Source organism: Hemiscyllium ocellatum, chromosome 11 (assembly GCF_020745735.1).
Source record: "Hemiscyllium ocellatum isolate sHemOce1 chromosome 11, sHemOce1.pat.X.cur, whole genome shotgun sequence".
Taxonomy (NCBI): domain Eukaryota; kingdom Metazoa; phylum Chordata; class Chondrichthyes; order Orectolobiformes; family Hemiscylliidae; genus Hemiscyllium; species Hemiscyllium ocellatum.
The window spans coordinates 43,636,053-43,661,622 of NC_083411.1; the positions used below are offsets into that span (position 1 = coordinate 43,636,053).

The 25,570-nt window shown below is 41.6% G+C and overlaps 1 protein-coding gene across 1 annotated transcript; it reads left to right on the forward strand.

Moving 5' to 3' along the window:
* The first annotated feature begins 11,770 nt into the window (after nt 1-11,770).
* LOC132820189 (interferon-inducible GTPase 5-like) lies at nt 11,771-25,337 on the forward strand. Its single transcript, XM_060832157.1, has 2 exons — nt 11,771-11,882; nt 22,404-25,337. The coding sequence occupies exon 2, from the start codon at nt 22,411-22,413 to the stop codon at nt 23,605-23,607; it is 1,197 nt and encodes a 398-aa protein (XP_060688140.1). The 5' UTR covers nt 11,771-11,882; nt 22,404-22,410; the 3' UTR covers nt 23,608-25,337.
* Nucleotides 25,338-25,570: the final 233 nt, after the last annotated feature.

A 25,570-nucleotide genomic window follows, 5' to 3' on the forward strand; every position in this document is an offset into this window, starting at 1 on the left:
GATTCACAAACCTCCTGTATTTGGACATTAATTGCGTATTAATGAATATTGGCAAATGGCTGACTCAACAAATATTAGCATTTTCCAAATCCTCATGATACTGGACAATGTGACCAAGGTATAAGGAAAGGCAAAAATAAATCATGGAGTTTAAACTCAGTTTAATGGAGGTAAATAAATGGTAAAGGAGAAATAATCCTGCTTTTAACACAACTCGGGATGTTTGAATGTTTCAATACCTTTTACCCACACTATCTCGATATTCCTTTGTGCCAGTGAAAATAAAATTATTGTCCAACTATATTTTAAATTTCCTCAAACACTGAGGGTTTCTGAGATAGAGGAAAGTAAAAATCTCTTCATCTAAGTCCTAAATGGCACCTTTTTAAAAAATATAATCCTGGTTTTAGACTGCTCAACTTGGGGAAGTACTTACCAGCATCAACTCTGTCAATCCCTTTCAGTGTTTTGCAGGTTTTCAAATAGACCACCTCTCATGTTTTCAAACTGTGGAGAATGCAGGCTGAAATTGCCCATCAGATAGTCCTGACATCCCAGGAACACGTCTGTTGACCATTTGTCAGAAACTCTCTGTGGCAATAATATCTTCCCAAAAGATAAAGAGACTAAAACTGCACACAGTTCTCCTGTAGGAGTATGGCAAACTCCTACACCAGTGGTCTCCAACTTTTTCATCACAAACTTATTGTTTGTACCACACGGGATTCGCTCCCAAGAAAATGTTAAATAAACTGCTGATTTTTAATTTATTCTATGTAAATTGAAAATTCAATACATATAATTGCACTTTTTAAAAACAGATACAGGCCATTCAGCGCACTAAGGAGAAAGTGAGGACTGAAGATGCTGGAGATCAGTCAGCCTACCAAGTGTAATGAAAATCATTACATACAGACTCAGCTCCCTCCTACCCTATCCCATAACACCGCATTTACCATGGCTAATCCATCCAGCCTGCACACAAAGGGGCAATTTAGCCTAGTCAATTTAACTAGCTTGACATTCTTGGAGTATTATCCAAAGAAACGAGAATGCCAGCAGAAACACATGCAGACACTGGAAGAACATGCAAACTCCACGTGGAGATTCACCCAAGGTTGGAATTGAACCCAGGTTCCTGGTGCTGTGAGGCAGCAGTGCCAACCACTGTGTTGCTTCTTTTGCTCCCTGTGCAATAACTCTCAGTGTAACACCTGTGACTGCACATTCTCTATCAGTGCCTTTAGCTCTGGGTTGTTGTCATTGGAAAAGGATTCCACTTACCTTGCTATAGTTGAAGTACCATATGACAAGTTCTGGGTTGCTGCTATTATTTCTTTGTTCTCAAAGTCTTTGAATAAAGAGATAGTGGCCACAGTCAAAGCTTATTTAATTGCATCACTATGTATTTCACTATCCCTAAATTTATATGATTTGGAGATGCCGGTATTGGACTGGGGTGTACAAAGTTAAAAATTACACAACACCAGTTTATAGTCCAATAGGTTTAATTGGAAGCACACTAGCTTTTGGAGCATCGCTCCTTCATCAGGTGATAGTGGAAGACTCAATCCTAAGATACAGAATTTATAGCAAAAATTTACAGTGTGATGTAACTGAAATTATACATTGAAAAATACCTTGATTGTCTATTGAGTCTTTCATCTGAATGAATACCATGATATTTTCACTTCTTGTGTAAATCACAAAATCCTTTTTAAAAATAAAAGTAGCATTCTCAGGTTAGCTGTAACAATGGGTGATCGCTAGACAATATGTTGAAGGTGTTGGCTCTCTGTGTTCTCTGTCTCTGCCACGATGTTTAGATTGATTCTAATCTAAAAAGTGAGAAAACAGAATTTTATAAGAATTCAAGTTTTGAGCAAAGTACAATGTAACTCTGCAAGTACAAATTCACCCCACAAAATATTTGTCTGCATGTGGGTCTTTGTCTGTGTATGTGTGTGCCTCTGTCTGGGTTGGGAGTTGTGAGTGTGAGAGAGACTATTTTGTCTCTGTATGTTCCTTCTTTTGCTTCTGTTTAACTCTGCTTTTAAATCATTGAGAATGCTAACATGTTTTGCTGAGTGTAAGTCTCTGTATTTAAGAAGTCAAAGGGACTGTTGTAGCAGGTTACAGCCACTAGACAAGGGTTTGCAGAGAGTAAGGCTTTAGCTTCAGCCTGAGGAAATGGCAATGTCAACCAACCAGTACATACAGGTAAGCTCCCTTAGGTTACGAAATCTCTCTTTATTGCTACAACAGTGCTAGGGGCACAGGGGTCAGCCACAGGGATGGGGTATTACTATGTGACACCAGTGTCTTCCCAATGATGGATCGCTCACTCAGGATTTTGAATGAGAGATCGCTCCCCTCCATGATGTCAGAAGAACAGGAAGAAGATGAAGAAAAAGAAAAAGAGGATGAAAGACGACAAGAAGGGTTAGGAAAGAATGCTGCCTACATCACTGATGCTTGGTACATGTCCTGTCTGAACTGACGACATATATCACCCTTCACAGAGAGTAATCTGCACACCTTGTCTCTCATTAGGTGGCAATCCCTGTTCTAATAAATACACAGCTCTCAACATTTCATCAAAACACTACTCCTGCAGTTTGTTTCTCTTGTACAATTATCAGTTTAACTCACAGCTATTCAAACCAACTAACAATATTTAGAAATTAATGTTCTGAACATATCCAGAACAGGAACTGCATTGAAGACTGAGAGAAGGGAAAGCACTCAGAGCAATCTTTAAGACTGAATTGCGATTTAGTTTAGACCTGTTGAAAGTAAATCTCCCTCATTATTTCACTGACTCAGCCTCCACAGCCCCCAGTTTGTTGTTTGATCCTTGATCCTTACCTGTGCTGCCTTCTTCGAAGGTGGAGAGTCTATCAGTGAAATTCTCCCACTGTCTGCACCTCAATGCAGAGTGACTGCTCCTGCTGCTTCACTCTCTCACACCAGGGACTCTGAGCAACTGGACAAAGAATAAAAACTGTTATACGGAGTCAGATTGTACAGTTTGCTGTACACTGTCCAAGTGGCTGTTTGCTTGCTGCTTGGTAGAATATAGTTTGTGAGTCTCAATGGTGTTTTTTCCTTCCTTTATTCTGAGCATCATACTCATTCTTAACTGTACTGGCAACTCCCCTTGCCAAGCAGAGGACTATAGTTGCCCTTAAGGACACTTCATTTAAAATAACAGAAACTTTTCATTGCACAGGTATAGTTTCCCACCGCTTTGTACATTGATGAAGATATCAATTCTGTAAGACCATAAGAGAGAGGAGCAGAATTAGGCCATTCAGCCCAATGGCTCTGCCAGTCAATCATGATGAAATGCTTCGAAACCCACTCTCCTGCCTTCTCCCTGGTTCTGCTGCTTTGGGGATCATTTTAATCTCTCATGGTAGGTGAGCTGTTTCTGTGCAGGCAGCAGGCTGAGACAATAGGAAATACTGGCACATCAATGTCAACCTTTACCCCAGATACATCTGTAAAACCAACATGTTGAGACTATCATTAGCTGCTGTTTAAACTGGATTAAACTGTTTCTAAGATTAAATCTATGTCAGGGCTTCCTGTAAGTCGCAATGGAAAATGAATCAAAAGCAACTAGAATTGATTGCTGGAATAAATGCAAATAATTTTGCTTCATTTTCTTAATTTTTTTTATGTGAATGATATGAGCATGTGCTTTTGAAGATACAATTTTGAACTTTACTTTTCCTGGCTAGATTTTAAAAACAATAGTATGTCCTCCCAAACTTTGATCTAAATTTAAGTTCGATGATTCTAATAAAATAGTTTTCTTAGCAATGACCCCTGCCTAACTCCTCTCTCTCTGAATTATGCTTTTCTCTCATGTTCTCCCATTCATCTCTGCTGCTTTTTCTCCTGTACTGATTTGATGTGGTGTTTATTAACCTTTTTAGTCAGTTTAAACCAATCCCACAGCTCTGGTTAAGTAATGAACTCTTCTGATATTCAATGACACATCACATTAAACTTCTGAAGCTCCTGTAACTCGATGGGTTTGGGTTGGATTGGGAAGGGCTGTCAGCTCTGCATGGTTGGGTCAGGTCGGAATCTGTGCGGTTTGGTGTGGGCAGCAGAGGGAGACTGGTGACATTGTGCCAGGGTTGAAATGGGGTTCAAGTTTAACAGTTGCCTTGAGTTTGGTGTAGCTTGTTCATCCACTAGCTTTTTATGAGTCCTAGAGCAGTAGCAAACAGAAACAGACCCTTCAGTTCAATTCATCCATGCTTTCCAGATATCCCAAATTCAACTAGTCCCATTTACTAGCATTTTGTTCATGTCTATCTAAATCCATTTTATTCAGATACCCATCTAATAAATGTTGTAATTGTACCAGCCTCCACCAGTTCCTCTGGCAGCTCAGTCTACACATATACCACCCTCTGCATGAAAACTTTTGCCCTGAGGTCCCTTTTAAATCTTTTCTCTCTCACCTTAAACCCATGCCCTCTAGTTTGGGACTGCAGTATTCTGGGAAAAAGACTTTGGCTGTCCAACATACTCTTGCCTCCATGACTTTATAAACTTCTCTGAGGTCACTCCTCAGCCTCTGATGTTTCAGGAAAAATAGCCTCAACGATTGAGTCTGTACCTATAGGACACACCCTCCAACCCTGGCAACACTCATGTGAATCTTTTCTGAACCTTTTCAAGTTTAACAATACCTTTTCTATAGCAGGGAGGGCAGAATTGAATGCAGTATTCCAAAAGCAACCTAACCAATGTGTTGTACAGCTGAAACACGACCTCCCAATGGCTGTACTCAATATACTAAGCTAACTAAGTCAGAGCACTTCAATCTAATTATAAAGGGATATTTTTCATCCAGTTCTATAGGACGGGAATTGCCTATTGGAATTTTCAATTTCCCTGAAAAACCCTCAGAATCAGTAGCATTGTATTTCCATAGGCTCCTGATACACTAATCCAAAGTTTCAATAACTATATCGCCAAGGGGAATTTCTGTCCACATGAAACTCCACTTCCTTCAAACTGCTAGAGCCGCTCTGCATCTTCCTTCCTCTCCAGAGTTTGAGTCAGTAATCCTGACTGACAATGTACCTGGAATAATTAGCAGGACTTATACACTTAATGGTAAAGTCCTAAGGAGTGTTGCTGAACAAAGGGTTCAATTCCCGACTCAGGCGACTGTGTGGAGTTTGCATGTTCTCCCCGTGTCTGCGTGGGTTTCCTCCGGGTGCTCCGGTTTCTTCCCACAGTCCAAAGATGTGCGGGTCAGGTGTATTGGCCATGCTAAATTGCCCGTAGTGTTAGGTAAGGGGTAAATGTAGGGGTATGGGTGGGTTGCACTTCGGCGGGTCGGTGCGGACTTGTTGGGCCGAAGGGCCTGTTTCCACACCGTAAGTCTAATCTAATCTAAAAAAATAGAGACCTTGGAGTGCAGGTTCATAGCTCCTTGAAAGTGGAGTCGCAGGTAGATAGGATAGTGAAGAAGGCATTTGGTATGCTTTCTTGTATTGAGTACAGGAGTTGGGAGGTCATGTTGCAGCTGTACAGGACATTGGTTAGGCCACTGTTGAAATATTGCATTCAATTCTGGTCTCCTTCCTTTTGGAAAGATGTTGTGAAACTTGAAAGGGTTCAGAAAAGATTTACAAGGATGTTGCCAGGCTTGGAGGATTTGAGCTATAGGGAAGAGGTTGAATAGATTCGTGCCGTTTTCCTTGGACGTTGGAGGCTGAGGGATGATGTTATACAGGTTTATAAAATTATGAGGAGCATGGATATGGTAAATAGACAAAGTCTTTTCCCAGAACTAGAGGGGCATAGGTTTAGGGTGAGAGGGGAAAGATATAAAAGAGAGCTAAGGGGCAACCTTTTCATGCAGAAGGTGGTACGTGTATGGAATGAGCTGCTAGAGGAAATGGTGGAGGCTGGTATAATTGCAACATTTAAAAGGCGTCTGGATGGATAGGAAGGGTTTGGAGGGATATCACCAGGTGCTGGCAGATGGGACTAGATTGGGATATCTGGTTGGCATGAACGAGTTGGACCAAAGGGTCTGTTTCTGTGCTGTACATCTCTATGACTCTAATTAAGGTACTTCCAACCAGGGAATAGTTCACATTGGGGTCACAGTGTGTAATCCTGAGACAATTCCAGTGTCACTCCAACCCTGAGGAAAACCTACAATTTACCTTCAGTCCAAGGGAGATTATTCTTCTGTTGTCTGAATGTGATTTATTGGCTTTATTATTAAGGCATTGTTTGGTTGGCTGTGACTGGTACTGACTGCTTAAACACCCCAAAGGGCAGTGGGACAAGAAGGCACTCCACAGGCATTCCCTGAACGGGCGTGGTCAGATTGAGGTGGTCTTACTATCTTGTTCAGTTCAATGCCTCCCCAGCACCAAATATGTCACGAGGAAACACTATGAAATCCAGGTTAGTGACTGTGTTTAAATATATAAGAACACGAGTGTAAATCCATTGAAAGTATATATCTGTGAAAATAACAGATGCAGGTATATTGCTGGAAGTGGTACATATTTTTCTGCAGTAATATCAAACAAACGTTCATATAAATGCAGCTCGCCACCACAATTGGAGACAGGAAAACTAGATCTGTTCATAATGATCACCTTTACTGACAGAATTTGTTAAAAAGTATCATTCTGGGAAGTTTGTAGCTCTGAGTAATTAAACCAAAAGTGAAGGAGGAATAAACATGGGGAGATTTGCCCTTTATCTTGCTGAATCTGGGGCATTTTCAGTGAGTTTGCTGTCTCTGCATTGTTGGTAATTCTCACTTGCCTGCACATCCTGTGTTTGATAAACACCACTTCCTCTGATGAACACCACTCCCTTATCAAAAAACACCACAATGTTCTATGTTCTATGTTCACTTCCTCTTTTGCTAAACCCAGAGCCTTTAACATTTTGTCAATAGGCGCTTCCTGCAGCTTGTTCCTGTGAGAGGTTTGTTTTCACTCAGCCACCTTTGAACCCAGAATAAAACTCCACACTATTAAAAACAAGTCTCTGAGCGCAGCCAGAACTTGAAGCAGAAAAGATGCAAGCAATGAAGAAAATTATTAAAAAGAGGCCAAAGAAACATTCATGGATGCAGGGCACATGAAATAAGTTTCAGTTAAAGTTTGAAGAACCTTCATTGGCTTTAATTGAGCTTTCTTAATGAAATAAATCACTTCTGGCTGACTGTGCTCTGTCCATAAAATATTGATCAGACATGACATTGAGAAACAGACTGAGATCATCCATTGCCAGGACCAGACCGCTCCCCACCCCCAGCTGGCATCCGCTTTTCCACAGTAAACTCCACCTGCTCATCTGGAACCACATCTGGAACGTAACCCTGTCCATGTCACCTTCTCCGCCACTTCCCTGTTCAATTATTCCAGCATGGACTATGGTCACCAGAAACATTGCAGCTCTCATGGTAACTGACACTGGCGGATAGGAGACCATAGTCCTCACTCCCCTTCCTCACCCTCGACTGACTGGGAAGGTCATGGCTGTGAGTAAAAGAGCTGTTTTCACTCCTGACCTTTTTTAATTGGCAGGAATAGGCAGGTGCAGGTCTCCTTGGACCTTTCAAAATAAAACATTTGTCGTTCAACAGCTCATCCACACAACTCTATGTGCACACACACACACAATTCCACCCATACAAATACATACACACCAAGGATAAGATTTTAAAGGTAGCAGGTACCTTTCTAACACATTCCCCGGGGTGCAGGATTGAAGCAGTATTGTAAATTCTGGTCTACTGAGGGAAAGCGAATCCTTTAGGAGAGTAGATTCTCTCTAGTTTTACATTCTTAAGAGCTGATTTCTATTATCACCTAGTCAAGGTGTAATTGTGGATCCTGATCCAGTTCTTCAGTGGAGAGTTCAAGCTCAGCTCACATCTCTGGCTACATGCTGCTGTGGAGGAGATACTACGGCAGGGTCTTTGCTCTTCGTTGACAGAGATGGTTCTAATGGTCTGATCAGATCGTGCCGCATTCAGACCCTGAAAGCAAACCTTGACCCAGAGCTCCAAATAGCTATAGATCAGTCATTCTCCAGTACAAACATACAGGAACTCCTTGGAATCCTCGGGAATTCACCATGAAGTAATTGCCATTATCCTGTGTCCAGAATTCTATAAAATGTCTCCAACCCTGACTTGGAGTCAGGGACTTCTGAAGCTTCCAACTCACTCACTTGGCTAGTTACCGAGGAAACTGGGTTTGGTTGTTAACTTTCCCCTGGGAAACTACAAAATTGACCTTAACCCTTCCCCAATCTAATAACAGCAGATCTCCTCTAAATTCTTCCAACTCCCTGTCCTGGCCCTTCAACCTTTCCAGCCCTCCAATACCTTCCCTTGCTCTCAACCCCCCTTTAACTCTTACCCCCTTAGTCCTCTGAAGCTGCTCAGAACTTCCAACCATTCTCCTGACCCTCCAACACATGCTCTTAATCCTCTCACCCAACGAAACCCTCACAAAGTCAAAAAGTATGGGACAGGGAAAACACAGCCAGTCAGGCAGCATCCGAGGAGCAGGAGGGTCGACGCTTTGAGCATAAGCCCTTCGTGAAGAAATGTTGCATTATGAGCTTATGTTCGAAACATCACATTCCTCATGAAGGGCTGATATCACTTTTAAGTCATGCCACATGAGTTTTAAAAATACCCTGGCTACAATCTATGGAACAATTTATAGCTGAAATGCACATGTAAGTCGTCTATTTATGCAATGTTATCAGATATAGTAATACATGGGAAGAATATGTAAAGACATCTTAAACTAACTACAGTTAGCTTAATAATAAATCTCATGAAGAGCGTAATCATGAAAAGAGAGAAACGTTCAAGGTTTGTGCGAAGATTTGTAGCTCGGGTGCTCGTTGTGGTTCTGTTCGCCGAGCTGGAAGTTTTTGTTGCAAACGTTTCGTCCCCTGGCTAGGTGACATCATCAGTGCTTTGGAGCCTCCTACGAAGTGCTTCTTTGATGTTTCCTCCAGTATTTATAGTGGTCTGTCCTTGCCGCTTCCGGTTGTCAGTTTCAGCTGTCCGCTGTAGAGGTTGGTATATTGGGTCCAGGTCGATGTGTTTGTTGATGGAGTTTGTGGATGAATGCCATGCCTCTAGGAATTCCCTGGCTGTTCTCTGTCTGACTTGCCCTATGATAGTAGTGTTTTCCCAGTCGAATTCATGTCGCTTGTTGTCTGCGTGTGTGGCTACTAGGGATAGCTGGTCGTGTCATTTCGTGGCTAGTTGATGTTCATGTATGCGGATTGTTAGCTGTCTTCCTGTTTGTCTTATATAGTGGTTTGTGCAGTCCTTGCATGGGATTTTGTAAACTACATTAGTTTTGCTCATGTTGGGTATCGGGTCCTTTGTTCTAGTGAGTTGTTGTCTGAGCGTGGCTGTTGGTTTGTGTGCCGTTATGAGTCCTAAGGGTCGCAGTAGTCTGGCTGTCAGTTCTGAAACGCTCCTGATGTATGGTAGTGTGGCTAGTCCTTTTGGTTGTGGCATGTCCTCGTTCCGTGGTCTGTCTCTTAGGCATCTGTTGATAAAGTTGCGCGGGTATCCGTTTTTGGCGAATACCTTGTTTAGGTGTTCCTCTTCCTCTTTTTGCACGTTTGTAATCATCAAAAACACGGAAATAGAAAAAACACACCGGATCATCAACGCCACACTCACAGGAATCCGATTCACGAGTGAAGAAGAAAAGGATAGCCAACTCCCATTCCTAGATGTGATAGTACAGAGAACACCGAACGGAGAATTCACCACAAGGGTACTCAGGAAACCAACACACACAGACCAAGTCCTAAACTATGAAAGTAACCACCCCAACACACACAAACGAAGCTGCATCAGGACACTATTCAAAAGGGCCACAACACACTGCAGTACACCAGAACTGCGAAAAGAGGAAGAGGAATACCTATACAAGGTATTCGCCAAAAACGGATACCCGCGCAACTTTATCAACAGATGCCTAAGAGACAGACCACGGAACGAGGACATGCCACAACCAAAAGGACTAGCCACACTACCATACATCAGGAGCGTTTCAGAACTGACAGCCAGACTACTGCGAACCTTAGGACTCATAACGGCACACAAACCAACAGCCACGCTCAGACAACAACTCACTAGAACAAAGGACCCGATACCCAACATGAGCAAAACTAATGTAGTTTACAAAATCCCATGCAAGGACTGCACAAAACACTATATAGGACAAACAGGAAGATAGCTAACAATCCGCATACATGAACATCAACTAGCCACAAAACGACCCGACCAGCTATCCCTAGTAGCAACACACGCAGACAACAAGCAACATGAATTCGACTGGGAAAACACTACTATCATAGGGCAAGTCAGACAGAGAACAGCCAGGGAATTCCTAGAGGCATGGCATTCGTCCACAAACTCCATCAACAAACACATCGACCTGGACCCAATATACCAACCTCTACAGCGGACAGAGAAACGTGTTTAGGGCAGGAGCAGTATTGCACAAATTAGTGAAAATAAAGCTTCTGTTTCGACTGCCTCTGCCTAATCAAAACATGGTTCCGGAGAGTTCTGGAAGAATATGTTTTGACAGAACATCGAGCTGAATTTCAGTGCGAAAGCTGTACCACTAACAGATTTCCTACAGAAACAGACGGACATCATATACTTATCAGCATGCAGTCTTTAGGAGAGCTAAAAACAGTTTTATTAAATGATCAGGTGTTTGTCAACTCTGACTTTAAAATAAACCTTTCAAATGAAAATTGATGCTCGTGACTTTGGGGTACATGCAATCTTATTATAAGCTAATGAAACAAGGTTAGGGGAGCTAGTTAGGCACTTTTCCAAGAAATTAAACTAATATCAGAAGAGATGCTCTGCAGTGGTAGAAGAAGCTTTGGGATTATTATTAGTTCAGCATTTTGGAATCAATACCCATGACGGTTACAAAGAAATTCAAAATGTCTCTCATCCAATAATCTTGTAGAGACAACGTAAGACTTAAAATATGAGATTATCCTGATGGAGCTTTTCAGGACAACTAAATGTAAGAATTGTTCACATTGCTGGGAATGGAAATACTATAACTGAATCTTTATCAAGAAACTGATTGTGCTTAAATTATTTAAGATTTTGGAAAGTAACTGACAAGAAGTTGTTTACATGCTGCATTAGGCACGAGTAATGGTGAATGAATGGAGTTTTCTTGTATTGTTCTGTACATGTTTGTGTATCCTGGTGGATAAATACCAGGATACATGAACATCAACTAGCCACAAAACGACATGACCCTCTCTCATTGGTATCCTTATATACAGATGAAGAAGGACACCACTTCGACTGGGACAACATGTCCACCCTAGGACAGGCCAAACAGAGACACACACAAGAATTTCTAAAAGCATGATATTCCAACCTGCTCACTGAAGATGCTACCTGGCATGGTGCCGAAACATCCGAAAATGAACCTCCCAGCTCAGTGAGCAAACCTACTTCCAAAACCTCAACCTGAACTACAAATCTTCTCAAAACTCACTATCACTGATTCGTTTTTCTGGTGATAATAAACCCACAATACAGAGGTCAGAGAATCACAAACTATAAAACTATAATCTAACCAGCAACAAGTGAGCATCCACTGTGTGTGATTCCTATTGGACAGTGTACAGTAATCAGCTGACTGAGTGCAACAGTTTCTGCTCTGTGACCCTCAGTGTTGCTGGTGTGAAAGGGAGAGTGAGACAGCAGGAGCAGTCACTCTGCATTAAGGTGCTGACAGTGGGAGAACTTCACTGATCGACTCTCCTCCTTCAAGGAAGCAGCACAGGTAAGGATCAAGGATCAAACAACAAATTGGCAGGGGATGTCAGGGAAATGGCGAGGGAGATTTAATTTACACGCATCCGTGGGTTGTGAGCGTCACTAGTAAGACCAGAATATATTGACTGTGTTAAAATGTCCAGAGGGCAGTAAGGGTCAACTTTCCCTTTGCTTTCCTCTTTGTAGGAGTCGACAGCAAGGGGCAGAGTTTTCAGGCCAGGAGTAGGTTCTTTAGCTATTTGAGGAAATTTCTCTTCACCTTGGAGCTGGTGGGTATCTGGAAATCACTATTTAAAGGGTAAAGGTAAAAAGAAGTTGGAACCATATGCCATTTCGGAACTATTGAGATGAAACACCATGGGATGCAAGGTTATGGACCAAGTGCTGGAAAATAGGATTGGAATGGATAGATGCTCTTACTAGTAGACACGATAGATCGAAGGGACACTTTCTATGCTGTATAGATTCTATGACTCCAGAATACACCATGGCTGCAGATCTGGAATCATATGTGGAGCTGACCAGATAGAATTGAAGGATCTCCTGAGAGGAGATTAAAGACCCAGATGGGCTTTTACAGTAACTGATCATGGTTACATGGTTGTCATTAGATGAATTTATTTAAATATCCACGATACACCATACTGAAATGCAAACCTACATGCTTCAAACATTAGCCTGGGTTCTGGATTACGAGTCTAATGACATTATTCAACATCACCTCCCATTCAATACTTTTAAACAAAATTGCAGCTCAAATTTAAAGTTGTTCTGAATCATTTCCCTCATTGCCTCTGTCTCTCTCTCTCTTTCTCCAAGTACTGGCTGTGATTGAAACTCTTATTTCTAAAAACAATTTAAATTAGTTTTAAGTTAGCCTTTTTATCAGAGAAACAAACAAATTGTAGGAAATTTCTTGTGATGAGATATCAAGAGCTATGTCTTTATCAGAATAGAAAGTGGTGCCTCCATGCTAAAGGATATAGTAATGCAGAGTGAGGAAATTCACTGGAAGCAACAAAAAAATGTATCAGCAACTGAACGTGATTATATCCTTAATTTTTTTTTCTCTCCTTCCCTGTGAGTTTAATTATTCTATGGAATTAATCCCTGTTAATTGACAAGTTACTGTCAAGTTACTACATGATTACTTAATGCATTAATGATAGTCCTGTATCTTACTTTCTAATGACTATTTATTTTCAATATGTTTACTTGTATAGTCACACATTTTATTGCATGTGTAACTAGCAGCAGTCAGTGAAGAACATACAGTCTCTGCTGATTATGGACATTAGACAACTGATGGGTAAGGCATTGAGAGTTCAATACAGGTACAAGATCTTTTATACAAAATGCTTGGGACGAGCTGTTTTTCGGAATTCAGAATTATTTGGTTTTCAGAAAGTTTAATGGTGAAATTTGTAAAAATCTTACTGGAGAAGCAGACTTCTAACTAAGAACGTGTTTGGCCACCCCTTCCCCCGTCGTTATTTCTGAATGACACATATCGAGTGGGTGTCGACTAGTCACTGCCATCAGAAGAATAACCTTTACTTTGACTGAACCAGAGAGTTCAGGGAGACAGGGAAACCAGGGAGTTGTGGATTTATTGGCTTCATCTCTGCGGTCAGGAGAACTACTCAGCCAACAAGTTACGGGAAACATCCTCATTTTGTGAAGGATGGAGATGGCCTCGTGATATTATCGCTAAACTATTACTTCAGAGACCCATGTAATGGTATGGGGGACAGACCTTGAACCCACACTGTGCAACTTTTTTTAAAAAGAGAATTTGGAACTAAGCATCTAAAATGCCCACCAGCTGTAAAAGTTCCTTCTGGTTTCATAATGTTCTTTTGGGAAGGAAATTGGCATGATTTAGCCTGTAGGTGTCTCCAGACCCACAGCATTATGGTTGACTGTTAACTGGCTGCTGGTCAGTAATGGATGAGCCTGACGAGTTTTGGCCTGACCAGTGACAACCAGAACCCAGGAATGACTGAAAAATAAAGTATAGGATTGTCACATTGCTTCTGTTCATTTCTTACTAAAACAGACCTCCACTGTATGTCTGACCCAGATTTCTAATCCCATTCCCTTCAGATATTCCATGCACAGTTATTCTTGGAATCCTTTGTTTCAGCTTGGGTCGGTCAGCCGAGCTGAGGCACACCCAGTGTTTATTGATTTCTGTATTCTGCTCAGTTCATGCGGCAACATGTTGAAAAGCTTTGGAACATTTTCAAGCAGACCCTTCCTGAGATTTGAATAGGGGAGTGACCTCTTCCCTTTTCCACAGCACCATGATAAAACAATAATAAATAGTGAAGAGGACTCATGTCGAGATGATTGTCGGTCAGAGAGAAAAAGGTGCGAAGGGGCAAGATTCAGTTTGATGGGTGGGTGTGTGCTGTAAGTGTACACTTTCTGTGGTTTATTACATCCTCCTGCAATTGGTTGTCTTCACTCATGAGGCCTGGAGCAGCCCAGCTCCTCAACACGAGCTGAAAGAAACCATTACTCAGGCAGTTTCAAGAGATTCACACCATGCAATCAGGAAGGAGGATTTATACAATCTTTCAAGAACACACACACGCACATACTTTTGCACAAACATTCTCAAACACACACACAGACATACAGATACATGTTATGGTCCAGGCCAGACCCTCTCAGGAGTTTTTTAAGGAGGTAGCCGAGACACTCACTTTTTCTTATTTTAAAGGCAGATGTGTAGTGGATATTCCAGGTGTGATGCAACTTATCAAACCACTCGGCTCTAAGCAAAACAATTTATTTAAACACTGCAGTTGAAACTCGAATGAAAAGAAACAGAGTTTAGAATATCTTAACTATTGAAAACTTAACCAACCCGATACAATAAAAATTATTGATTAACTGCTGCAAAACAGTGACATCTCTTATACACAATCCATGGCACAACGGTCAATTCAAACACAGATTGTTACAGACGGGAGGAAACAACATCCAAAAAGATTTCATTACAAAGTTAGAGGAATTCTGGAGTCAGATCTTGTGACTGCTATAGCTAAAACAAACTGGAAAATACCTGAACTGGGAGAACTGGCCACTCTCCTTCCAATGTTAAACTAGACATTGCAGCATCTCTGCCTTTACAACCTCGTAAAAACAAACTAAGGATGAAATAATTTTTTAAAGTGACAGCTTCGTCTCACATACATGCGCACACAGACATTACACACTGGAGGTACTATACACATGCACAGATATCACACGAATGCATATACTCACATATACTCACACCATTATGATTTCCAATGTCAAACACCTTCCTCTCCTTACTGACAAATATCACTCTTTCTGTAAATGTGCATGAAACACCTATCCCTGACTGTGAAAGATATTCTGTAACTTTCTCCCTCTTTACCCTATGAAATAGTTGTTGTAAACCTTTCTTGCTGTCTCTCCAATTCATTTCTTCCTAACGTAGGGAGTCAGTAGCAAGACAAATCGAGAAGACTCCCAGGGTCGGTCTGTCTCTGTCTCTCTCTCTCTCTGTCTCTGTCTCTCTCCCCTCCTAGTTAGAGGCAGTAGATTCAGTTGTAATATCTCTTCTCACTCTCCAGCAATGATGGCTCAGTTCCAGTTGGCCAGTTGAATGATAGGACTGGAAATATTTACATTTAACACTTTACACATGCATGCTGTCTGCCTGAAGGGAGGCTTTTGGCTTGTTATCTGATAATGTTTTACGGTCTTCAACTGTTTCATTAAATGACATATACCCAGCACAATGTTGAAATGGTGATGTTTACTGATAATTGCACAATGGTCAGCACCATTTGCGAATCCTCAAGGAATTGAAGCAATCTTTGTTCAAATGCATCAAGAACTGGACAGTATCCAGGCTTGGGCTGACAAGTGGCAGACTACATCTGTGCTACCCAATTGCAGGCAACGACCATCTCTAAACATCTAAATCTAATTATTGCCCCCTTATTTTCAATGATCTAACTAAAATTGAATCCCCCCATTATCAACGCTTGGGTTACCATTGACCAGAAACTGAACTGGGCTAAACACAGTGCTACAAAAGCAGTTCAGAGGCTAGGAATACTGCAGGAAGTAACTCATCTCATAATATTGTCAAGGCATAAGACAAGAGCAATGGATTATTCCCACTGGACTGGATGAGGTCAGCTCCGACAACATTCAAGAAGCTTTACACCATCTAGGACAAAGTGGACCATTGATTGGTACTGCATCCTCAAAGGTCTACTCCAATAATGCTTAGGAGCAGCAGTGTATAGCATCTGAATGATGCACTGCAGAAATTTAGCAAGGCTTCCCAGACAGGGGTCAAGTCTGCAGTATTCAATGAATACGCTACATTTGTCTTGACTAAGGAAAGAGATGTAGCCCAAGCTGCATTCAGGGAGCAGGAAATTCTGTCAGTAGAAGTGTTCAACATTGCAAAGGAAAACACATTGGTTAGATTCTTGGTGCAGTTGGTTCTGATATAACATGATAGTTCCGTTCTTGTGCAATCTTGCATTTTAAGAAAATCGTATAACAGCCGCACTATTTAAACTAATGGGGCTGGAAACACATTATAGCCAACTGGTAAGGAAAAGTTTGCCATCTACAAATAACTCTCTAAATTCTTCAATTGTATGAAAGCCAATTCACGTTGAAGAAACATGTGTTACAGCAGAACTGACTGTAAATAAAATTGACAAGGCACTGGTACAGATGAGGTGTATCTAAAGATATTGAAGGAAGTGAGTGTGGAATTGCAGGGACACTGACCATCAACTTTCAGTCTTTGCTATACTTGGGGAGTTCGTAGAAGACAGAAACCTTGCAGACATCATGGCCTTGTTCAAGAAAGCTGCTGGGCATAAACCAGCAAATTACAGACCATTCAGTACACAATAAAAAACCAAATATCTGCAGTTGGTTTTTTTTTAGATTAGATTACGTACTTACAGGTGGAAACAGGCCCTTTGGCCCAACAAGTCCACACTGACCCGCCAAAGCGTAACCCACCCAGACCCACTCCCCTACATTTACCCCTTCACCTAACACTACGGGCAATTTTAGCATGGCCAATTCACCTAACCTGCACATTTTTGGATTGTGAGAGGAAACCGGAGCACCCGGAGGAAACCCACGCAGACACGGGGAGAATGTGCAAACTCCACACAGAGAGTGACCTGAGGTGGGAATTGAACCCGGGTCTCTGGTGCTGGAAAGGTAGATGAACTTAGTTCCAAATACTAACCAAAGCTCTATGTCATTTTTGCGATTATGGAGACCTGACTGGATAAAGGAGAGGACTGGCAGCTGAATGCCCTAGGATATAGATATTTCAGGAATGATAGAAAGGGGTGGGGAATTGCGTTATTGGTAAATGAGCATTTTACAGCTGTACCAAAGGAGGGTACATCAGAAATAGGAAAAGTGAAACCACAATGCTGGGGGTATACTACAGGCCTCTCAACGGCCAGCTGGAGTTAGAGGTGGGAATATGGACTGTGATTATGGAAAGATAGCTTTGTGAGTGGGTGATCATGCCTCACAAATTTGTTTGAGTTCTTTAATGAAGTGATTAGGAAGGTTGACGAGGGCAGGGCGATAGAAGTTGTTTATACAGATTTCAGTAAGGCCTTTGATAAGGTTTCACATGGTAGACTGCCCTGGAAGGTTAGATCTAATAGAATCCATAGCAAGTTGGTAAATTGGATATAAAATTGTCTGATGGTAGGAAGCAGAGGGTGGTCATAGTGGAAAGTTGTTTGTCGGACTGGAGACCTGTGAGTAGTGGAGTGCCTCAGGGATTGGTGCTGGCCCCATTGCAGTTGGTTATCAATATCAATGAATATGGATGAGAATGCACAAGGTGTGATTAGTAAGTTTGCTGATGACACTATAATGGATGGTATCTTGGACAATGAGGAATATTATCAGAAAATACAGCAGGACCTTGATCAGCTGGGGAAGTGGGCCGAGAAATGGCAAATGGAGTTTAATACAGATAAGTGTGAGGTCTTGCATTTTGGAAAGTCAAATCAAGGGAGGAGTTTCCTGGTGAATGGTCGGGCCTTAAGGAGTTTAGTGGAACAGAGGGACCTTGGAGTTAAGTTTCATAGTTCTCTGAAAGTGGAGTCACATGTAGACAGAGCATTGAAGGAGGTTTTACACACATTGATCTTCATTAGTCAGGGCATTGAGTATAGAAGTTGGGAAGTTATGTTGTAGTTATACAGGATATTGGTGAGGCTGCACTTGGGAGCATTGTGTTCAGTTTTGGTCACCTTGTAAAAGGAAGGATGATATTCAACTAGAAACGATGGAAAAGAAATTTACAAGGAAGTTGCCAGGACTCAATGGTCAGAGTTATAGGGGGAGATTGGACAAGCGAGGACATTTTTCTTTAAAGTGTAGGAGACTGAGGGGGGATCTTGTAGAAGTATATAAGATCATGAGAGGCATGGATAGGGTGAATGCAATCAATCTTTTTCCCAGAGTTGGGGAATCAAGAACTAAAAGGCATCAGTTTAATGTTAGAGTGGAAAGAAGAAAAGGGAACCTGAGATGTTGCTTTTTAACACAGAGGGTGGTACGCATATGGAATGAGCTGCCAGCAGAAGTGGTTGAGGTGGGTACACTAACAACATTTAAAAGACATTTGGACAAATATATGGATATGAAAGGATTATGGAGTCACAGAGATATATAGCATGGAAATAGACCTTTCAGTCCAACTCATCGATCTGACCAGAATGCTAACCTAAACTAGTCCCATTTGCCAGCACTTGACCCATAACCTGTTAAACCCTTCCTAATCATATACCCATTCAGATGTCTTTTAAATGCTGCAATAGTACCTGCCTTCACCATTTTCTCTGGCAGCTCATTCTATACATGCACCTCCCTCTGTGCGAAAGAGCTGCCCTTTTAGCTCCCTTTTGGGAGGTAGGTGAGATTCTAAATGAATACTGTGTTTCGGTATTCACCAAAGATAATGTAATGTTGGAGGATGATCTCAGGGAAGGGAGTGTCAAATTTCCAAGCCAGGTTGAGATTAAAAAGGAAGAATTGTTGTGCGTGTTACAATGTATTAAGATAGGTAAGTCCCTGGGTCCTGATAATACTCGCAATAGATCCTAAGGGAGACAAGAGGACAAATTGCTGGAGCGTTCACAGACATTTTTCTATCCTGTTTCGCCAGTGACCCTTTTTCAGAACCTTTTCTCCACAGACGCTTCCAGACCTGTTGAGTTTCTCCAGCTTTCAGATTTCAAAGAACAAGAAGAACAATACAGCATTGAAACAGGCTGTTTGCCCCTTCAAGCCTGCATTGCCACATTTTGCCCTTCCACATTTAAACTGTCTTGACTTACAAGATCCACATCCCTCAAATCCTTCTTATTCATGTATTCGTCCAGGTGCTTCTTGAATGTTGCTATTGTGCTTGCTTCCACTACCACCTCTGGTAGTGTGTCCCAAGAACTCAACAATCTTTCCATCAAAAACCTGTCTTACACATCTCTTTTAAACATCTTCCCTTGCACCTTGAACGTGTCCCCTAGTAATTGACCCCTCCACCCTGGGAAGAAACCTCATACTTTCCAATCTATCCATGACCGTTCACAATCTTATAAACTTCTATTCGCCTGCCCCTCAACCTAGGATTAGTTTGGCCACATTTGGAATATTGTGTACAGTTCTGGTCACCATCCTACCAGAAGGATTAGATTAGATTACTTAGATTAGATTACTTACAGTGTGGAAACAGGCCCTTCGGCCCAACAAGTCCACACCGACCCGCCGAAGCGCAACCCACCCACACCCCTACATATACCCCTTACCGAACACTACTGGCAATTTAGCATGGCCAATTCACCTGACCCACACATCTTTGGACTGTGGGAGGAAACCGGAGCACCCGGAGGAAACCCACGCAGACACGGGGAGAACGTGCAAACTCCACACAGTCAGTCACCTGAGGCGGGAATTGAACCCAGGTCCCTGGCGCTGTGAGACAGCAGTGCTAACCACTGTGCCACCGTGCTGCCCAAATGTGAATGCTTTGGAGAGAGTAGAGAATAGGTTTACCAGGATGTTGGCTGGTATTGGGTATTTTAGCTGTGAAGGAAGGTTGGATAGAGGAGTGGTTGTTTTCACTGGAATGCAGGAGGTTGAAGGGCAGGCAAATAGAAGTTTATAAGATTGTGAACGGTCATGGATAGATTGGAAAGTATGAGGTTTCTTCCCAGGGTGGAGGGGTCAATTACTAGGGGACACAGTTCAAGGTGCAAGGGAAGATGTTTAAAAGAGATGTGTAAGGCAGGTTTTTGATGGAAAGATTGTTGAGTTCTTGGGACACACTACCAGAGGTGGCAGTGGAAGCCAGCACAATAGCAACATTCAAGAAGCACCTGGACGAATACATGAATAAGAAGGATTTGAGGGATATGGATCTTGTAAGTCAAGACAGTTTAAATGTGGAAGGGCAAAATGTGGCAATGCAGGCTTGAAGGGGCAAACAGCCTGTTTCAGTGCTGTATTGTTCTTCTTGTTCTTTGAAATCTGAAAGCTGGAGAAACTCAACAGGTCTGGAAGCGTCTGTGGAGAGAAGATTCTGAAAAAGGGTCACTGGCCCAAAACATTGATTCTCCTATCACTCTACGGATGCTGCTAGACCATCTGAGAATCACCAGCAATTTCAGCTTTTGTTTCACTTGACTATTAGTGATGGGAAAATATCATTTTGGCCAGAATTAGTTTTTAAACACAAACATATGGGTTGATTTGGAAGAGCCAGCCTGGATTTGAAAGGGGAAATCATGTCTCACTAACTTGCTGGGGTGTTCTGAAGCAGCAGCAGAAAGGCTCCACAAAGATAATGCTGTTGGTGTGGCAAACATGGATTTCCAAAAGGTGTTCGATACAGTGCTTCACAACACATATATGAGCAATGTTATGTCATGGTATAAAAGGGTCAGTAGCAATATGTATACAAAATAGGCTGAGAGATAGGAAACAGAATGTAATGGTCAATGGATAATGTTTGAATTTGGAGGAAGGTTTGTAGTGGGGTTCCCAAGGGGTCAGTATTGGGATCTTAGCTTTTCTTGATTACCTTGATGTGCAGAGGACAATTTCAAAGTTTGAAGATGATGGTAAACTTGGACATGTTGCGAACTGCACGGAGGATCATGTGGAAGTTCAAATGGGCATAAATAAATTTGGGAGAGTGATGCACTTCGGTTGGAAGAACATTGAAGAGCAACATAAAAGAGAGGGTAAAATTTTAAAGTGGCTGCAGGGGCAAAGGGACCTGGGTGAATATGGGCACAGATCATTGAAAGTGGAAAAGCTGGAGAAAGCAGTAAGCAACACTTTCCGTATCCTGGGCGTTATTGATAGGAGCATTGAGTCCAAGAACAATGAGGTGAAGTTGAATTGTGTAAGACATTTGTTAGACTTCCACTGGAATAGTAGGAAGGAGGTGAACAGATTGGACAGAGCACAGAAGAGATTCACAAGTACATTTGCACGGAGGAGAAACTTCAGTTATGAGGATTGTTCGAGAGGTTAGGACTGTTCTCCTTGGAGAGAAGGGGATGAAAATGAGACCTGATGGTCATTTTTAAAATAATGACAGACCTGAATAGTGTAGATAGGGAGAAACTATTGCCATTCAGAAAAGGGTCCAAATGCAAGAATTTTCAAGAGAAGCGAGTGTGATATGTGAAAAACATTTTTACAGCATGAACAGATTGACTCCAGAATGCACTGCATTGAGGCATAATGGAGGTATAATAGAGCAGTAATCAGATGATTGTTTGATCAGAAACCATGTGAATAGGCAAAAAAACAAGTGATTTACACTAGTTCGTGATGCTCATTTGAAGAAGTGGTACAGACACAATTTTCTGTATGGCTGGAACATTTCTATGAGTTAGTAGATTGATCTTATTGAATATAAAACTATATCACATGAGACAAAAAGAAAGGTTGGAAAGTTTTCATTTTAGACACCGGAATAGAACACTACTCCTTCTTTCCCAGTAATAACCATGGAAATACTCAAACCTCTGTCATTGGGCTCTGTTGCTAAACAACAACAAATTATTTTATTCTTTGCTATTTTTTAATGCACTGAACAGTTCAACTCAAGTGTTTAAAATATTAAAATACAGCTTAAAGAAAAGAGACCTCCTGTCTACTTGGCATCAGTGTACAAACTCACAAATTAAACTCAAAAGATGAGAAACCAGGTTTTCCCCTTGTTAACATATTAAACGCAAAACGTAATTCCAATCTTAAGTCATAAATTGGTCTTAATACAAGTCGCTTTATCATTGAACTCTATGAATCTTTTGGCTGTTGTGAGTGAGGTGTGGCAGTCCCAATGATTTCAACTTTAGATCAATAAATCCTGATTGTAGTTTTTCCTTCAATGTTTGACTAAAGATGCACACAAATTTAGAGAAATTATGCACAATGTGATTATATTTGTTTCTTTCCACAGAGATTAGATGGCTCAGTCTTCATACTCTGCAGTTTTCAATTGGAAGGAACTCAAAGATCTCAAGGCTGCTTATAAAACAGGTGGGCTAAGTGCTGTTGTGCCTCTGATACAGAAGAAGATACATGATCTGACAAACACAGAACTACATATTGCAGTGACAGGAGAAACAGGGTCAGGGAAATCCACCTTCATCAATGCGATGAGAGGACTTCAGGATGGTGATGAGGGAGCAGCTAAAACCGGGACCACAGAAACCACAATGAAGCCAACTTCATACCCACACCCTAACCTGCCGACTGTTATATTTTGGGACCTGCCAGGAATTGGGACGACAAAATTTCCAGCTAATAAATATGTGAAGCAAATGAACTTTGATAACTACGATTTCTTCCTCATTCTGTCAGACTGTCGTTTTCGAGAAAATGATGCACGACTTGCCAAAGAAATTGAAAAGCTGGGGAAGAAATTCTACTTCATTCGATCTAAAATTGATAATGATTGTGACTCTTTTCGTAAGCAAAATAAACATTTTGACAAAGATAAAGAGCTGGACAAAATCAGGAAGTATTGTATCAGAAGCTTGGAAGAGCAAGGAATTACATCACCCGTTTTCCTGATCTCACATTTTGAAACAAACAAGTTTGATTTTCCAGAATTAAATGATACCATCCAAAGTAATCTTGATGACATAAAGAAGCATGTTTTCTTGTTGTCCCTTCCAAACATAGCACTGAAGATAATAGAAGAGAAGAGAAAAGACCTGAAGGATCGAATCTGGACGTTGGCCACACTTTCTGGTGCAATAGGAGCTGTTCCGCTTCCTGGCCTGTCCATGGTTTGTGACATCGGGATACTGGTTACTGCAATTATAGATTTCCGTAAGTATCTGGGTCTGGATGATGTCTCCCTTCAAAGGTTGGCAAAAACAACAGGCAAACCTGTCAGGCAGCTGAAAGCTGTGGTGAAAACTCCCCTAATGGGGGAAATAAATGAACAATTTGTGAAAAGATTGTTGGCGAGTGCAACCTATTTCACCATTTCAGCAATTGAGCTGAGTCTTGATTTCATACCAGTTATTGGATCCATCTTTGGAGCAGGATCGTCATTTCTCATGACCTACAAATTTTTGCATGGTGTGCTGGATGATCTTACAGAGAATGCAAAGAGAGTGGTACAGGCTGCATTTGACTCTGATTTTCATTGAGTTTCCAATAAATCAATCAAATAGCAAAAGAAATAGAACCTTTTGTTTATGGCATTGTCCACATCCTAGGACATTCAAAATTGTTCCACAACCAACTAATTCCATTTAAAGGGTAATCACTGATGTGACCAAGAAAAACAAAACAGTTTGTTGGATTACAGCAAGATCCCAGAAGAAATTGAGATAACTGGTCAACTCTTGTATTTTTACTGACTCTGGTTGAGGGATACTTCTTTTCTAGAATGCTCAGAGACCTTCCCTGCTCTTTATCAAATCATTCCAGGGATGTTTCATACTAAAAGGAACTGGCACATTCTTTTGGAAGACATCATATCAATATTGATGCAGTGGGCACTGCACTATGTACCTGCCAAGATCATGTGTTCAGTTCTCTGGAAAAAGTTAGGATAAATTGGAAAACTGAAGCACTTCCACTCCTCATACAATTTGCTGATCTTTCCATTTTACCCTCTGAAATGTTCCTTATCTCTTCTTGATTTCTCTGATCAACACACTCATTTCAGAAACATGACCGATTCCTCAGTGTGTAGAAATTTCCCGACAGCCATACCAACACAGAAGAGGTTGCTGTGTATAAAACAGCCTTTGTGTTCTCAACTTTGTGTTGCTTGTCTTCATGTGGATATCGTAGCAGCAATACTCTTGACCTTTCTCATTGAATATCAGATAAATACTCACTTCAAGATTTGAATATGTGTTGAATTCAGTGACAAATGAACGGCTAATCCAGGAGCTACTAAGTTTCGAGTTGAAGCCTTTCCTGAACAGGATACACCATTGAAAACCAAAGAAAATAAGAAGGTCGACAGAAATATGAAGGCCGACAAAAAGCCGCATGAATGAGTATGTTTGTGCTACTCACTGATAGCCATGACGAATGTGGATTCTTCAGCACAGTTACAATCATCTACAGCCCAAGTGTGCTAACAACCAATTCATTGAGTGATACAAATGGAGTGGTACTCATCAAGGACAGAGAAAGGTCAGCGCTCATTGGAAGCAGCTCTTCCAGGACTCAGTACTCAATGCGAGTATCCCTGAGCACAGCTTGCTACCCATCACTGTCTCAGCACAGCTCCAGCGCAACATGAGGTTGACAAGGCCATCTGGCAACTGAGAACCAAAAGGTCACCAGCTCAGATGGAATCCCGCCAAAATACTGAAATACTATAGTGAAACACCTTAGTCACTGGCATGTGGTGTTATCACACTCATGTAGAAGAAGGTGAGCACACCAGCAGATCTGAGATGCTGTAATTGTGACCATCTTCATGGAAGGAGACAAGATGGATTGTACGAATGACATGGCATCCCTTCTGTACTTTTAGTGCTGGAGAAGGTCCAACTGGAGTCACAATGTCAACTCTATCTATCAAGAGGCATGGTGAAACAAGTGCAGGCAGCACCACAACTTTCAAACATGGCCTTCTTCAACATCACAAAGGCCTGCAACTCTGTCAACGTAGAGGGACAATGAAGCATCCTGCTCAGGTTTGGCTGCCCATGGAAATTTGTTACCATTCTCCATCAGCTGCACAACAGCATGCAGCTATGATCCTTACCAATGGATCCAGTACTTACTCAACACCTGTGCATAGTGGGAGAAACAAGGCTGTCATCTCACCAGGAGAAAGTGAGGACTGCAGATGCTGGGGATCAGAGCTGAAAATGTGTTGCTGGAAAAGCGCAGCAGGTCAGGCAGCATCCAAAGAGCAGGAGAATCGACATTTCGGGCATGAGCCCTTCTTCAGGAATGAGGAAAGTGTGTCCAGCAGGCTAAGATTAGCCTGCTGGACACACTTTCCTCATTCCTGAAGAAGGGCTCAAGCCTGAAACGTCAATTCTCCTACTCTTTGGATGCTGCCTAACCTGTTGCGCTTTTCCAGCAACACATTTTCAGTTGTCATCTCACCAACACTGTTCCCCATCTTTATGATCATGA